This window comes from Oryzias latipes, chromosome 4, assembly GCF_053564925.1.
Source record: "Oryzias latipes strain Hd-rR chromosome 4, Olatipes_Hd-rR_3.1".
NCBI lineage: Eukaryota > Metazoa > Chordata > Actinopteri > Beloniformes > Adrianichthyidae > Oryzias > Oryzias latipes.
This window is the reverse complement of record NC_136240.1, coordinates 31,270,463-31,287,846: the sequence shown is the minus strand read 5'-3', so window position 1 is coordinate 31,287,846 and position 17,384 is coordinate 31,270,463. Positions and strand designations below refer to the sequence as shown.

At 40.5% G+C, this 17,384-nt stretch overlaps 1 protein-coding gene across 1 annotated transcript in view; it reads left to right on the top strand.

Moving 5' to 3' along the window:
- atp10a (ATPase phospholipid transporting 10A) overlaps nucleotides 1-7,257 on the top strand; it is a 50,973-nt gene extending 43,716 nt beyond the window's left edge. Inside the window, exons 16-21 of the mRNA XM_004068298.5 lie at nucleotides 428-553; nucleotides 634-834; nucleotides 2,476-2,556; nucleotides 2,657-2,761; nucleotides 6,303-6,490; nucleotides 6,633-7,257. Of these exons, the coding sequence (XP_004068346.1) occupies nucleotides 428-553; nucleotides 634-834; nucleotides 2,476-2,556; nucleotides 2,657-2,761; nucleotides 6,303-6,490; nucleotides 6,633-7,164 (1,233 nt within the window). The 3' untranslated portion in view covers nucleotides 7,165-7,257. The remainder of the gene's footprint in view (nucleotides 1-427; nucleotides 554-633; nucleotides 835-2,475; nucleotides 2,557-2,656; nucleotides 2,762-6,302; nucleotides 6,491-6,632) is intronic.
- Nucleotides 7,258-17,384: the final 10,127 nt, after the last annotated feature.

Below are 17,384 nucleotides of genomic sequence, written 5' to 3'. Positions count from 1 at the left end.
GAGTGAAGATAACTGCTGACACCGTCTCTTTGTTTTCTGTGGACCAAAGACGAGTACTTCAGTCTATTCCAGTCTTGATCTATTTGTCTGCAAGTGGATGCATCAGAATGGAGCAGAGCAGGAAGCTTGTGGCCCTCTTCATCACAAATGCAATCTTTTTCAAACAGCATTTTTTGCGTCTGCTCCTGATTCACAACAATTTGAATGAAGAAAAAAACTCAGAAATGTAATTTTGAGTCTTATTTTCCTAATATATGTCCTCCATCATCAGAAAAAGGCCACAAGAACATGTTAAAAACATTATTTTTAACAGAGTGCGTCTGTAAGGGTAATTGCTTTGGAAGGGTTATTCAAGAGCAGCAGGAGAGTAAAGCAGAGTTTCTGCTGGAGGAGAAGACGACGTTTGAACGTCTCCTGGTGTTCCCAGGCGGTGATGGCGAGCGACTTTGCCCTCCCACGTTTCCGGTATCTCCAGAAGCTCCTGCTGGTTCACGGACACTGGTGCTACTCTCGTCTGGCAAACATGATCCTGTACTTTTTCTACAAAAACGCTGTAAGATCCTTTGTTTATCATCGTTTGCTGTTCGTCCTCCGCTCGTCCTCCTCACCTCCATGCAACTTTTTTCTCCTCAGATGTTTGTCGCTCTCATCTTCTGGTATCAGTTCTACTGCGGGTTCTCCGGTTCAGCCATGATTGACCAGTGGTACCTGATCTTCTTCAACTTGATGTTTTCCTCCTTTCCTCAACTCATCAGCGGCACTCTGGACAAAGACGTGTCTGCAGAGACGCTCCAACAACTACCTCAGCTCTACACGAGCGGCCAGAACTCTGAGGTCAGGCTTCTGTTGTCCTGATGATCCAAGAATCTGTCGCCCTGCACTTGAAACCCAATCATTTTTTCTGTGTCTGATCGTTATTTGATCAAAAATATCATTTATCAAAAGTTGGAGTTTCATTCAGAGAAAATGGTGATGAAGCATTTTCATTGATTGTCTTTGTGTTTATGGGTCAAAAGGAAAATAGGTGTTTTAATGGAGAGGGGGGGGCGGGTCCACTCACACATATTTTTGTTCATTTAGCCAAACTACGAAAAGCATAAAAGGCCTTAAATGACTTAAAAGTAGGATACGTTTTTCACCAAATCTTAGTCTCAATCTAATCATGAGAGATCTACTATTGTAGACGTGCTGCACTTTTTGTGCTTTTTAATTGTATTTATGGTTCACTCCAAGTATACATGAGGAGTGAATGAATAATGGACACATTGTAAGCGCTTTGAGCGTCTGGAAAAACGCAGATAAATCTAATCCCTTATTATTATTATTATTTATGACCAAGCTTCTAAAAAGTTATAAAAAAGGAAACAAAACTTTTCTTTATAGCCTAATCAGGTTCACCAATTTTCCTAGTCTCCTAACCAAACTGCTTACAGAAATTTGTAAAAGTTTTTTTTATTTTATCCAACTTTTCTCATTGTTGCCAACACTACAATATCAGGATCAATGTTTTATGACGGCTTTAATATACTCCTGATTAAGGACTTTTATTTTGAAAATATTAGTATATTTGACCTCTGATAAACCTGGAAGTTCTGTAAAACTTTCCAGCTCTTCTACTTTGTCAGATCATGATTTGTAGATGGAAACTTCTGGATTCTCTGTGTAGACCAGCCTGTCCACGGACTGAGTCAGTCTGAAGTTTAAAAGCTGTTTTTTATTTGTCTGTTTGTGTCTTTTGCTGGTCAAAAGCAGTGTAACCTAGCATTCTATAGATACCTTTGAATGTTTTATTTTATTCCTATTAATGTGTGTTTTTCAACTGAAATTAAGCAACAACAACAACAAAAAAGGAAAATTGGGGGGGGTTGTTGGCGCTTCCTCCTCACAGAAAAAGTTCAAATCCCAGTTGGGACCTTTCTGTTTGGATTTTGCTTGTTAATAGGTGAATCTAAGTTGTCCCTTGGTGTGAATGTGTCATTGACTGGCAACCTTTCCAGGGTGAACCCAATGGTAGCTGGGATAGGCTCCGGCAACCCCATGACCCCAAAAGGGAGTCAGGGTGTTGAGAAAATAGTTGGATGGAAAAATGTGTTTTTCTGGTTGGTCTGTTGGGTTTTAAAGTGGCATTTTCGGCCATTATCTTGTAGCACTGTGAGGGTTATGTCCAAAATTTATCAGCTAGGTCCATGTTCCTCTGAATAATTAGAAATAACAGATTTCTTCTTTCTTTCACTAAAAGTCATAATTGTTTTCTTTCACAGCTACCCGTTTTTGCTTGATTTGGGTAAAAAAACCAACAATTACTGACTCCATAGCCTTACCAGACTTAGTAAATCAAAGAAGTCTCGTGGTTTAATATATTACTCTGGGGGGAAAGAAAAAAAAACGCTGCCTTTGTTAGAGTCCGAGCTGAAGGGCATCAAATCTAAATAAGCTTACAGATGTTTAGTGTGAAAATGTGGATTTTTCCTGCAGGAATATAAGCCATACATGTTCTGGATGAACATGATTGACGCCTTCTACCAAAGTCTGGTCTGCTTCTTCATCCCTTACTTTGTGAGTCTGCTTCCGTTTTCATCAGACTGCTGTGTTTTAGCGGTTTTAGCGCTCACTCGTGGTCTTTATCCTTCCATGTTTGTGCCCCCACCCCACGCAGGCCTACACTGACTCGGATGTGGATCTGTTTACATGGGGAACTCCCATCACAACCATTGCTTTACTCACCATCCTGCTGCATTTGGGCATCGAGACCAAGACTTGGGTAAGAAGCTGGTTTTCTCCTGCTGGTTCATTTACAGCTGCAGCTCATGTGACCTGAAAGGATCACCTTTTCTCATCTTTTGATCTTTTTTAAAAGTGTTCCCAGTGGTCTTTTAAATTATGATTTTGAGAAAAAAAAAGGCGTGCATGGATTTAGTTGTCATCAGAATGGAGCAGAGCTGCCCGCTTGTTTGGAGCTTTTATGTCACAGCTTCAAGTTTCTTTCCAAATGGCATTTCTTTCATTTGCTTTCTACATGTCCTCGATCATAAGAAAATGCCACAAAAACATGTTAAGAACACAAAAAAACAGGATTTTCTTCAGAGTGGGTCTTTGTTTTTCCTCTCAAGTTGTTCTGCTGACAGTCCACTCCTCCCAAATCACCTGGTCATTTCATTCCCAGCATTCCTTCTCAGGCATCATTATGTCAGAAAGCAGGTTATGCTAGTTACCACGGTAAGTTTGAGGCTAAGGAAGTTGATAACTTCAGCTTTCAGTTCCAAAAATGGAGGTATGTTTCAGGGTATGTCAAGTCGCCATAGCAACTCATGCTCTGAACATAACCCGGTCTGGAGCAGGTTTAGTTGAAGGTTAGTTTGTTTTCAAAGAGGTGAAGCAGCATGCAGTGTCCATTTGAAGATGATTTAGTGGATGAAGAAGCTCAGATAATACTTTTTCCATCGTGAGAGGGTGATAAGACCACATATGGATGTTGGAAAGAGAAACTTTTTTACATTAATCTAACTTAATTATTTGCTTCAGTTCAGATAAATCATTATTCTGAGTTCAGTCAACTTTGGCAGCGCAAGGAATTGTGGGATACCATTCCCTTTGCCTGTCTGGACGTATTGGGGTTTAAGTGTTTAAATGTGTTTAGTTGTGTAGCTGTTTTACTGTGTTTTGCTGAGTAATTTTATCCAGTTATATTTAATTCTTTGAGCACCATGAGTGAGAGGGACGGAGAGGATGATGAGATTATTTATCAGCCCTACTGTTTAGTGATGTAATGTTTAAGTCAGAGAAATGGTAAAAAAAACATCATGATTCATGATGTGAATCCATTTTGTTTCATTTATTTTAATGTTATAAAAATGAATATATCTGCAGGTTCAAACTTAGGGGAGTTGATAAGATGGAAAAACATTGAATTGAATTCGAGTAATATGAGATTTAGTTAAATTATGTAAATTGGAGTTGTAAAAAAATATTGAGTTGGATAGACATAAGAAATTAGGGCAAATAAATTTAACTCAATAACTTGTTACCAATTGAAGTAATTAATTTAAGTTGGATAAGCTTTTTATATATATATATATATATATATATATATATATATATATATATATATATATATATATATATATATATATATATATATATATATATATATATATCTCACAATGAAAATAGAACTGGGATAGAAACTTGTGCTTCTTTGTCTGTTATTTTTCTCCAGCTGCAGCTGTATTCCTTTTTAATGGACGTATAATTTTCTGCGGCGTCATTAAAATCTCCGACTCCGTCTCACTGAAGTATAGCGCTTTCTTTATTTTCTTCACGCGTTTCCATGGTGACTCCGGAAAAGTCGAGCTTAATTACGCTAACTCATATCCGGTCTTTTGGAACCGACATACCCAGAGTACCGGTAAGCAAGTTCAGGCGACTTCAGCCAGAGTTCAGGGTTAAAGTCAGGCTAGTTTAAACGTGCTTTCTGGAATACCCCCCTGCTTGCTGGAGAACCATAGCATTGTAAAGAACCCTCAGTCTGAGCTCAGTGAGGTTTTCACACAGTCTAGAAAGTACAGCTGTTTGCTCAACTGCTCTTTTAGTTTGTTTATCTACAGACGTGTGCTCTAGCTCAGTGTTTTTCAACCAGTGTGCCGCGGCACACTAGTGTGCCGTGAGAGATGGTCAAGTGTGCCGTGAGAAATTGCCCTCATTAACTGATCTAAAAGCAATTACCATCTCCATGATTTCAGCTCTCTGTTCATCCAAACAGGCCCTGATAAAACACTGATGAGTTAGGAATATAAAAGATCATAAAATACTTTTTCTTTGTGTTTATTTTATTTTATTAAAGACATTTTGATAAGGTACCGCGATTCAGCTGCACCTTCGGCTGTATTTTGGAAACCTGTAGGACACCGGCCCTCGGGGCCTGGATTTGGGGACCCCTGAAAACCCTGTCTGTCCAAATGTAGTTTCCTTGGACTTTAAGACAAATCACTGTGAGAACTGAAGCATTTTTATCTCCAGTTTGTCCTCATATTCAGTGATCTGGAGAGCATCACCTTCGTCGTTTCCATCGTTACTTTATGACCGACGTGTGGAAACCACAAACATGGACAGAAATGCCCTCAGACACAAACCGTCTGTATTTCTTCATTTCCATCCAGAAAAAACAGTTGTTTCTCACGTTGAACTGTGCAGACTGCAAAAATTCAACTTTAAGAAAGTCAAGAAAAAATGTATTTTTTTCTGTCTTGCAAGAAAAATAATCTTATTAAGAAACTTTTTCATTAATAAAATCTCAGTTTGAGGAAACGTCCTAAAAACAACTTTTTTTTCTCTAAAAATCTGAATTCTTAGAAATTTACCCTATTGGCAGATTTTTTTATTTCTTTTTTTTGTGGTTAATTATGGTCTCACTCCAATGAAAATTGGGTTTTTACATCTTCTTGTGGCATTTTTCTTTTGATGGAGGAGATATGTAAAGGATATCAACATTAAAATGACATTTCTGATTATTTCCTGTTGAGAAGAATTAAGAATTAGGAGCAGACCAATAAAATGCTGTTTGAAATGGTCGGGGCGAGCAACAAGCTTCCTGCCTCGCTCACAAATGGATCAAGTGTTAGTGTTAACAGATGGATGACTGGAAGTGGAGGAAGGCTCACTTCCCAACAAACGTTGTTGCTCAGAGGTGAATTTCTGATGAACTCCTGCCGCTCTGCAGAAACTATGTCCTAGAAAACAACACAGGTTTTTGGATTTTGGCTAAAAACGCCACAATCATTACTAAAAGACCGCTGGGAACGCTTTGAAATCCGATCAAAAGATGATCGGAGTGGATTTTCTTTTTTGCAGAGTTGGTCAAAGTAAAAATCTCTGCTTTAAGCAAAAGTGCACTGACAGACGCTCACTTTCGCTTGTTCTTATTCTTTAAATGAACATTTAATTCAGTGTGAACTGTAGTTTCCAGGTGCGTGTCACAATCGTGTTCATGGTTCTCAAAGAGAAGCATGACATCCTGAACCTTTAAAATGATCTGGGTTTAATTTTTCTTGGAAAAACGCACCGAAAAAATGGTGAGCTGCTGAGTCGACGTGAACGCCAGAGAATCTACAACTATTTCATTTAAACAATTGATTGACAAATCAACCAATAAACAGACTGAAGTGTTGGTACCTTTCCACACCCTTTACATTAGAAACCGTGGAAGTCCCAGGTGAGTCTCAGGTGTTTGGCTCAGACAGGTCAGTTCTGAATGTTTCGGTTGTGTCAAACAGATGAGAACCTGTCCTTGCTTCCCTCCTCTGTAGACCTGGATGAACTGCCTGTCTATAGCCTTCAGTGTAGCCCTGTTCTTCACCGTGGCTCTGTGCTACAACGCCTCCTGCCCCACCTGCTACCCCCCCTCCAACCCCTACTGGACCATCCAAAGGCTGTTGCAGGACCCCGTCTTTTACCTGCTGTGCACCATCGCGCCTGTGGCTGCGCTGCTGCCCCGGTACGCTCCCCCCTTCCAGATGAGTTGGAACACATGATGGCCCCCAAATATTTTGGATGGGTGCCGTTGCTGAAACCAGATGCTTGGGTCTGGCGCTGATGGTTGGAGCGGGGCTCACGTCTGCCTCTGTTTTATCTTGCAGATACTTCTACAGGGCGTGTCACAGCACGCTGTTTCCAAACCCCGTGCAAGTCGGACGGCAGCTGGATAAACTTCCTGCCGACACTCGCAGGAACATTCTGAGCCTGAGCAGGGTCAAGATGGGGTCGTGGCTCAGCCCCAGACAGCCCTCTCTGCCCGTCGGCAAACCCCAAAACTGCACCCAGAAGGACCAGAGGGGCACGGAGGCTCCTGCCAAGCGAGCAGGAGCAGAGAGCGTCCAGCAGGGTCCGGCCCACCCCCCTGATCCTCACTCATCCAGTCTGAAAGAGTTGGGCGCCAAAAATGATCCTCTGCTCTCAGAGGAGCTGCAACCTGCTTCAACCAAAGACCCCTCAGACCCGAGCTGGGTGCCCTCCACCCAGATGGACAGGGTGCAGCTGAACCTGCCCCCCAGCAGAGCCCCACCGTGCGTCACATACGTGAGGAGTTCAGAGACGGCGCTCAGCTGTGAGCAGACTCCTCCCTGCTCACGCGGGACGACGGCGGAGGCGGAGCTCTACACGGCAGTATGATGTCTGGAGGGATCTCAGCCGTTCTCCAGTTTGCACAATAGTTTTTTAAAATCTAATTTTATTGTATTTTTCAATTAAATCTTTTATAAAATATACACAAAGGTACTTTATATTTGTAACGTAAAGCGGACTATTTTTGAGATTTGGGAGAGGTCGAACTGCCTTTTTTATTTGTTTTCCTTTCTGAAGGGGCTTTTCTGCAAAGCTTCATTCATCTCAAGACTCAATCAGGTTTGGAAGCTGAGCAGAGAAGCTTGTTCTCCTCCTCACCAGGTTCCTGGACCAGAGGCTGTTCTAGGGCCATCAGGGCCTGGACCAGAGGCTGTTCTAGGGCCATCAGGGCCTGGACCAGAGGCTGTTCTAGGGCCATCAGGGCCTGGACCAGAGGCTGTTCTAGGGCCATCAGGGCCTGGACCAGAGGCTGTTCTAGGGCCATCAGGGCCTGGACCAGAGGCTGTTCTAGGGCCATCAGGGCCTGGACCAGAGGCTGTTCTAGGGCCATCAGGGCCTGGACCAGAGGCTGTTCTAGGGCCATCAGGTCCTGGACCAGAGGCTGTTCTAGGGCCATCAGGGCCTGGACCAGAGGCTGTTCTAGGGCCATCAGGGCCTGGACCAGAGGCTGTTCTAGGGCCATCAGGGCCTGGACCAGAGGCTGTTCTAGGGCCATCAGGGCCTGGACCAGAGGCTGTTCTAGGGCCATCAGGGCCTGGACCAGAGGCTGTTCTAGGGCCATCAGGGCCTGGACCAGAGGCTGTTCTAGGGCCATCAGGGCCTGGACCAGAGGCTGTTCTAGGGCCATCAGGGCCTGGACCAGAGGCTGTTCTAGGGCCATCAGGTCCTGGACCAGAGGCTGTTCTAGGGCCATCAGGGCCTGGACCAGAGGCTGTTCTAGGGCCATCAGGGCCTGGACCAGAGGCTGTTCTAGGGCCATCAGGGCCTGGACCAGAGGCTGTTCTAGGGCCATCAGGGCCTGGACCAGAGGCTGTTCTAGGGCCATCAGGGCCTGGACCAGAGGCTGTTCTAGGGCCATCAGGGCCTGGACCAGAGGCTGTTCTAGGGCCATCAGGGCCTGGACCAGAGGCTGTTCTAGGGCCATCAGGGCCTGGACCAGAGGCTGTTCTAGGGCCATCAGGGCCTGGACCAGAGGCTGTTCTAGGGCCATCAGGTCCTGGACCAGAGGCTGTTCTAGGGCCATCAGGGCCTGGACCAGAGGCTGCTTCAGCTCACAGACAGAGGAAGCTTTCCTGTTTCTCCTCTAAGTGTGTTTGAGCATTTCTACGCAGGACATTCCAAAGTTTGAACACACGTCTTACATTGCTGCTGGATCACAAACTGAGCATTTTCTCTGTTTCAATCGACACATATCTTTATATTTGATGCATATTGTGTCATGAGTTCCCCCCCTTAGCCAGGAGCTATGCTATTTTATGTTTCTCTGTTATTTTTTTTTTATTTTTCTTGAGTCCGGTTGAGTATTTCTGTTGAATTTACTGTTCAGAATCTGGTTAGGTCAGTGTTGAGGTTGATATGAACACAGATCTGGTGACTCACTGAAGTTCCTAAGTACTTATAGTTTTACATTTTTGGCTGTTTATTTACCAGAGATAAGTACAATTCTATAATAGTTAAAAATGTGTTGAAACTAGACTTGAGTCATCGAAGATTGTCTGTCTATAGAATTTGCCAAGATCTATGCAGATAAATGCCATCAAGCCTAGATTCCTTTGGAAATATTGCAATATGTAACTTGGTATTTATAATAAGGGTCTGCCTTACTGTTCTAAATGTCTAAATGTCATGTTATTGGATACGTTCTGATTTCAGATCACTTTGATGACCAGAATTTCTTTTATAAAGTGTTTTTTAGGCTTCTAATCCGTTTTTTGTTTGTTTTTTGGTGAAGTTGAGTTTTCAGTCACCATCTATAGAAGAGCTGCTTTTCGCTCAGATGAATACAGCAGTGACGTAAAAATAAATGTTTCTCACTTTTTTAGGTTTGGGGCTGAGAAAAAGCAGTTTCTGCTTTCGGATTAAAATACCTCATCAGCAGACAAACTAAAGCTTGAGGGACTTGAGGACATATTTCTGAACCTGCTGGTTAATCTGTCTATGGATTCATGTTTGGAACCTAAATATGATTTTAATGTGATCTAGAACAGCTAGCGGAGTTTTCTAAGCTAACTTTTAGTTTGTAGTTCTGCACTTCTGTTCCGAAAACGCTTCTGCACGTTCATTAGACTGCCACCGTTAGCTAGACGCTCAAGTTTAGGAACTTAGGACCAACCGTAAGCACACGTTGAAATAAACTAATCACTAAAAATCTCTTTTTTTTTTCAGCAAAACACTTGTCTCACTTTTATATCTCTATTTCATCCCAATCTGAAGCTAAACTAAGCTGCAATCTGCCTTTATCTTTAAACAAACTTAGTTTACTCTTAAGAAAAACGTTGATTTTATTTGTCAAAAGGTTGCTTTGTGTGACCTTCAGCGGTAAACCGGTTCTTCTGAAGCTTTATTTAAGCATTTCTTGATCTAAAATCTTTTTTTTCCTGCCTGTCCTGGTCCACATTCATCCACAGCTGTTTTGTTTTTATGTCTTAACACTTTTATTTGCACTTTGAAAGTACAAAACATCTACAGTTCTATGCAAAGAAGAGGATCTTTTTGTTTTACCTGCAAATAACTTTCTTACATGGTTATTTTTGTATATGTTAGCAAACCAAAGTATTTGCCAAAGAGCAGTTTGATGCGAGTCACATGACGTGCCTTAACACTGGAATAGAGTTTATAAATCTGCCCTTCATGCTGGATCTTAATCTGTTTTTGTGTTTTTTTTAGACATTTTCAGTTGAAACGTTTCCTTACTCTGCTATTCTTTTCACATACGCTGCATTCCTCGGGTACGCTTCAGTCTGTTCTTTGCGTTGCACAGTTTTCCAAAGCGAGGCCCGACCACTTCCACGCGTTCCTCTGCACAAACTCTGGCTTGGTTTCTTTCTATGCTGACAAGAAAACAATGAAAGAAAGCCTCTGTTTGCTGACTCGCCATTTCTAAAAGGACACGTTCTAACATCTAGAACTTCTGTCCAGGATTCATTAAGTTTTCCTGTCATGACGGTATTCGTTGAAGAAATGAAAGAAGTTCTTATACTTTATGACAAAAATAAACCAAAAGGATTTCATTCCATTTTTATTTACACTTGTTTTATGTCTTCAATTGTGATCCTGGTGTTTATGAAAATAAATGAAAGAATTGGTGAAATTCAATGAAGGCTTGAAGAAGAGTAGTTATTGCTTTTTTTTTTCTCCAAATCCAATTTGGAGTTGACTATTAAAGGACTGAAAACACTGACAGTCTCTCCTTACCATGTCTATTCAAGGTCCTGCTTTGTTTTTGGAACTTCTGGGATTTTTAAAACTTGCTGATGATTAAAGACAAAGTGAAGACATTGAGCAGATTTCTGCACAGCTTCAGACTCTCCAACCTCCTTTATCGCCTCATTCAGCCTCTCAAGTCTGCTCCTTCATAGCTGAAGATCACAAAACACATCCCTTCAAACAATCACTGCCATCCTCCTATTCTTTATATCTAGGCTGTTGTCCAGAACTCAGAAGACACCTTCTTGTGGGCGTGTTTTAGATCAAGTCTGACATGGGTGCTGCCCTTTCATCAGCACCCCAAGCTCAAAATCTGATGATCCTCCATTTGTGGCTCTTTGAGCATCGTCCTCTGAATCCACCTCTCCTCCTGCTCAACATCTGAGCCGCTTCCCTTCCCTTCTGCCCGGACCTGAACGTGGACGAGTCCCTCTGTCTCAGTAACTGTTCTTTGCTGTGGATATATGCATTGGGAAGCAAAAGAAAAGGAATCCTAAAAGCTTACTAAAGTTCAAAATGCGACTGAGAGCCGAAGCTGCAGGATTTATGTCCCATAAAGAGGATTCATTGAAATACTTCTATTTCTTTGTTAAACAAAATGTCCCCAATGAGCCGGTTTGATCGTTTCATTCTGAGATTCTTTTTGCATTGAGATTTTAAAAATACTCTTTGGCCTCAGCACACAGTGAGCACTGCCATACCTTCAGAAGACTGACCATGGCTGCACTTTACAGGAGCAGCCTCAGAGATAGTGATGACTCCCGCATCCTCTAGCTGCTGCTCTTCATCTCCTTTAGAGGTCGGAGTCTGACTACTGGGTGCAGATCTCAGACTCCGCCGGACGCTCTGTCGGAGTCCCCCAAGAATCGATTCCTGGATTCCTTTTCACCTTACCAACCGAGCTAACCAGCCATATAGATGATATTTTAAGGTGGGGCCACATCTGCAGATGTTCCCTGAGATTCTACAAATTCTACTTTTAAATTTTGAACCAAATAAAACACTTGAAAATATATCAAAAGTGACAGGAAGAATTGGAAATTTAACAATGATTTTCCTATTACCTATGATTAGATTGCACTCCTGTGTCATTGTCACAAAGACGAACAGATCAACAAATCTCAGATCTTACTATGAGACTGTCAACACAAAGAACATCAAGGTCTTGATGATGACCAGAGAACAGTTGGCCTGTGGAACACTGACATTATTTCCTGATCTGTGGATCTTTCTGGGGTTTTATCATCAAGGACCTGGGCTGTGTTCACCTTCATGGACCAGAGTCTCAGACAGAGCGGACACTTCTGCTGATCTAGCTGTAATGTGGATGTTTCACCACTAGGTGGCGGCAGAGAGCAGAGAAGAGTGAGGCTCTGCAGAAGATTGAAGCTACTCTGAAATTACCTGAATTTATTTTTTTGTTTTGTTTTTTAACTTAGAAACAAAAGCCAAAGACTTCTAATTTTCCTTGTGAGATTGACATTTTTATGAGGCCTATAATGTTTTTTTTTAATCCAATTTCTTCACCTGTGCAGTTGCACATATGAACAAGAAAGGGACCCCCCCCCCCCGAGAATCGATCCTGGATTCCTGTGTGGCAATCCTTCACCTGCCCAACCGAGCTACCCAGCCATATAGATGATATTTTAAGGTGGGGCCACATCTGCAGATGTTCCCTGAGATTCTACAAATTCTACTTTTAATTCTGAACCAAAGAAACCGCTTGAAAATGTATCAAAAGTGACATGAAGGATTTGAAATTTAACAATGATTTACCTATTAGTTCAAGGGTTTTGTTTTATCATCCCTGATAACATGCTGCCTTGCTCAGAGGACACACCCAAAATGTTGGAGGGTAACACTGCTTGTCTTATCAAGATCTAAAAGATAAAACAAAACATTTTTCCTTGTTGATTTTCTTCACTTCAGTCATGTTTTGGGTGTAAGTTTGAAGTTGGTTGTACGTCTTTTACTTGAACATTTCCTTCCTTTACCTAAAAGAACGATGAACAGCGACCAAATAAACACACAAAAATTTGCAAATCAAATATTCCTCCAATCTTTGTTTTGGTTCTGCTGAAACTGTCATATAAGAAACTTGTCTGATTTGTTCTAACTTCAACATTTGGGAATAAATACAAACGTATGTGTAACTGGTTGGATTTTAATGCAGTTTTTTTATGCTGGACACAAATGTAAATATGTTTTACAGTTTGGGAAATTTTGAGACAAAACCTATGAAAAGAATCATAAAAGTTTAAAGGATATTGCACGATAATTTAACATTTTATGGTGGAATTTTTCACATGACTCCTTCAGATGGTGGGGTAGGGGGGCATGACCAGTATAAAACCAGATAAAAAAAAACAATGTGAGATATTCAAAAATCTTTGGATTCACTAACATTTCTGATGAGAATTGGCAAGATGATGGTTCCTCCAATCTTATAAATATAAAAGTATTTATAATATTTTATGTTACTTTATAGTATAAAAGTAAAAAAGTTTTGCTTTCATAATAAAACCACTTGTCAGGATCTGTTCTGATGTTTCACCTCCCCCCTCAGTTTCTCAGTAAAAATGGAAGGACATTTTCTGTGTTGAAGGCTGTTGGTGTTCTTCAGGACAAGGGGAAGGTGTTTGGACCAAGCTTTGGATGTGGGCATTTTTATGTTGCTAGGTGACAGGTTGCTAACCAGAAAAAACAACAACGCGTGAATGTGTTTGACAATAACTAAATTAAAAAGCACATGATTGAAATTATTCAGGCACAGAATGCAGACCGTGATGACATAAAACACAGGCAGTGTTTGACTTTTTACAACTCCTTTTATCAATGCAGCTGGGAGGGGAGGGGGCATGATGAAGAGTCACTGAATGGTCAACTACTTTTACTACTTTTATACTTTTTTCTTTTTATTCTATTTTTAGTGAGTAGGATTGTCATTATTTTCATGTTTTTATGAGTTAATTACTTTTAAATATTTTTAATCTCCTTTTATGATCCAATAAGAACCTTATTGGTTAAAGCATTCAAAAAAAATTGTTTATTTCATTGAAAAAATCAGACAATGTTGATTACTCCCTTTAAGAACACATATATTTTAGGTTACCAAAATAAAAGCACTGAGTTTGCTTTGGTAAAAGCAACTTCTATATGAGTTAAAGTTGCAGTGCTTGTGTATAAATATTCAGGAAGATTTTTTTCTAAGTCATACTATTAAAAAAAAGGAAAATGTGTTCCGGTACAATATCAAGATATGTATAGTATCGTTGGGCGCGTATCGGGTTACGTATCGTATCGCCAGACTCTTGCTGATAGACACCCGTACAAATTACTGATCAAATAGTTGTTAATTTCACCGTGAAAAAAGAAAAACAAAAAAACAGCTAAGATTTGATTTGATACTTGGTTCACAGAAAACTCACAAAACAGTAAAAAACATTTGCTGCAAGAGAAAACAGTCTTTTTGTACTACCGTGTTGGTTTCAGACACCAATACTTCATGCTTCATCAGTCTCTTCTGGTGCAGTCTGAGTCAACTAAACGTCCCTCAGCCGCAGACAAAATGATGATGTTTTCTAGTGGACTCTACAAGTCTTCATGTTCCGGTGGATCACTGCTTCATCTTTACATTAAGCTGCGTTTAAATAAAAACAAAATCTGACGACAAGGAAAAAGAAAAACTCTTCTATTGTTTTCAGTCACTGGGATGTTTTGCCTCTTCCTTTTTCCTCCATTTCGATCTGAACCTATGCCTGGTTGGATGGAGGAGCGTAAAACCTTCGTGCACATCTGCAGCCTCCACTTCTCCATTTCTAGACCATCCACGGGAGGAGCAGAGAACTGCTTAAGTTGGCAGCAGCGATAACTCCTGCAGTTGCAATGTCAGTGCAGATGTCTAAAGAAAGACAAATCCTTGAAAAACAAAGAAAAATTCGCAAAATTTTGATTAAAAAAACAAGCCACAAAATAAGCATTTCCAGTTGAGTTTCTTAAAGTCTGACATTTCCAGAATAAATTGTCATAACTGATAAAAGCAAAAAGTAGGGTAACTTACTGGAAGGCGGGTGAGGATTCTTGACCACAAAAAGGCTGCAGGTCACTGGCATAAACAATAAAAGGAAGATAATCTGAGTAATGAGCTGGTTATAATTAGATAAAACACCTTGAGCATCTTACCTGAGCAGGAAACCTCCAGCTGAACCTGAAAGATAAAACCATAAAGAGTTATGATTTATGGAAACTGTTCAGAGCGCCCTCAACATTTAACATTAGGGCAAAGCGGGGTTAGTAGTGCTAATTTTTACTTTAAGTGGCTCTAAAGCAAAGGAACTACTGAAATTCCCCCAAGTACATAATGTTTAGGATCTTGGCACTGATTTAGTTATTTCGACATTCTCCAGTGGCACAACTAATATTGTGCTTGGGGTTATTTCATTTATTGTGCCGCTATTTCAAGCTAGTACCATGCTGACTGCACAAACTTGTGATGTAGCCTACTAAAGCTCCAAAACATGTTTGAACTGTTTTCAAAGTTATCCATATTTGTTCAAACACAGCCGAGTCATTCCAAGAAAATGTTTCCCATCTGACATGAAAAAGTTGTGATTTTTTTAACCAAAATGTCTCCTTTTAAATATATTCTAAGTTATTGGGAATGAGAATCATAAAAATGAGAGTCATAAGAAACATTTTGCCATCTCAGCCATAAATGTTCTTTATTTCTAGTTGTGATTGAAGTAAATGTGTCATGGTGCCTCTGGCTGTTCTCCTCCCCCTCCCCTCTCTGCTCTGCTCCTGACTCCACCAGCTGTGACTACTCACCTCATCAAGCCTCTGCTCTAAATGAGGAGACCCAGCTCCAGCATTCTTTGCCAGTTCATTGCCCCTGATGGTGCTTAGTCTAACCTTTAGGCTCATGTCTGCCTTCCACGTTTTGGTTCCTCGTTAACCTTGTTTTTCTGTCTCAGGACTTCATGCCACGAGAGTCACCAGACTCAGATGCTTCCACGAGCAGCCGCTACATTCCTGAATCTCCTGAGAGAATCAATCCACGTCAGATCTTCCAGCCACGCCACGAATCCTGAACTCGCCAAGATCTCCAGCCACGCCACGAACCCTAACTTCGCTAGAACCTCCAGCCACGCCAAGACTCCCGACCACAGCGGATCAAAATAAACCTTATTACTTACCGTACTCCTTACCTGTGTTCTCCTCCCGGGTTTCAGCAACTGGGTGTTCCTCGTCTACTGGTCATGACAAAATGTTCATGAATCTCTGTGAATATTATAATGAAAATGTTTTGAAATTAATCACATTTCCCCTAATTCAACCATTTCAATCTGAACATTTCTCCTAAACAACAGTTTGTTTCTTTAAAATCATAAAATGTACCTAACAGGTGAAATTCACTGTCATTTTCCTGAAATATGCAATTTCTCAGATTTGCAATCCAAAATACAGAATTTAAGATACTTATCATAATTTAAATAAAAGCCAACAAATTTTTTATTTATTTTTTTATTTATTTATTTTAAATATGATCTGACTTGTATAACATGGTTGAAACAAACACAACAGGGTTGAAGAAGGTGACGGGGTTGAAGAGACAAATACAGATTTACTTGTGATTTCATACATACAAAATTCAATCCTGGACCTTCTGGGAGCATTGTCATTTCATAACCACAGCAACATCAGATGTAAATTGTAGTTTAATGAAGTTTACAATAATAATCGACAACAACTACAAAGCACATAAACAAGATAGTAAAGTGAATTGGTCAAGACTTCAAGTCATATGAGTTTTCCAGATGCATAAGATCATTTGTTTGTTTGTCTGCTCATTTCTTGGATTCTCTGTGTGTTTTTTTCTGTGGTGTTTGTGTGTTGGGAGGTTTTTACAGCTGCTTAACCCTTGTGCTATCTTAGATGACCCCACCCTTACATTGACGTGTTCTCCCTACCATGACAAAGGTGGATAAAGGTGGAAAGATTTCATGTAATCCATGGACACCAGTGAAGATCACAAATCATTGAAGAAAAAAGGTTCAGCACACTGTCTAGTGGGTCTAGATGACCCAACTCCCAATGGTAAAGTGCCTAGGATAGCACAAGGGTTTCAATATTAGAAAGTCCTGCAGATCTTCTTTTTTGATTGTTTTTCAATTCTGCCTTGTACCTAGATCAGTCATAAAAAGCTAATAAAGTTATTTCCTCTCTGCAACACCTAATAGAACACTTGTTACTTTTAATGCAAAAGTAATTTATTACCTTACAATATTACTTTATTGGATTTGTAATGCATCAAAAGTTACTTTCATCACTATGCCTGTGGGACACAACAATGTAAGGGAACAGATAGGGGTCGAAAGATATAAAAAAAAAAGAATTAAGTCCATGCAAGCAAATGTAATGTTCATTTATGTTTATCTAGGTCGGGTGTGATGGAAATCCATTGATCCTATGATGATTGGAGAATTGAACTGTGTACTCTGAAAAGATAGATACACTTGGAGTGATGGAGTCACCTGATCCCATCGCTCAAGACACAGATAGGACTGACTGAATTTGACATTTTGAAAACAAATCTCAAAGAACACACTTTTTCTTTCTCTCAAGTGTTAACTTTTCCGCCTTTAGCATGAGTGTTAGATTTCATTCGTAGATTTCAGTTGTTGTTGTTTTTACTTTTGAATTTGGCGCTGAGCTTTGTTTGTTCGCTTGGCCAAGCAGTTAAATCATTAAAATGTGATTTAAGATCGAATAAATAAACAAGTAGGGCCCCTGCTCTGCAGTACAGCAGCAATTAAGAATGTGAAACTGTAGTTTTGAAAAAA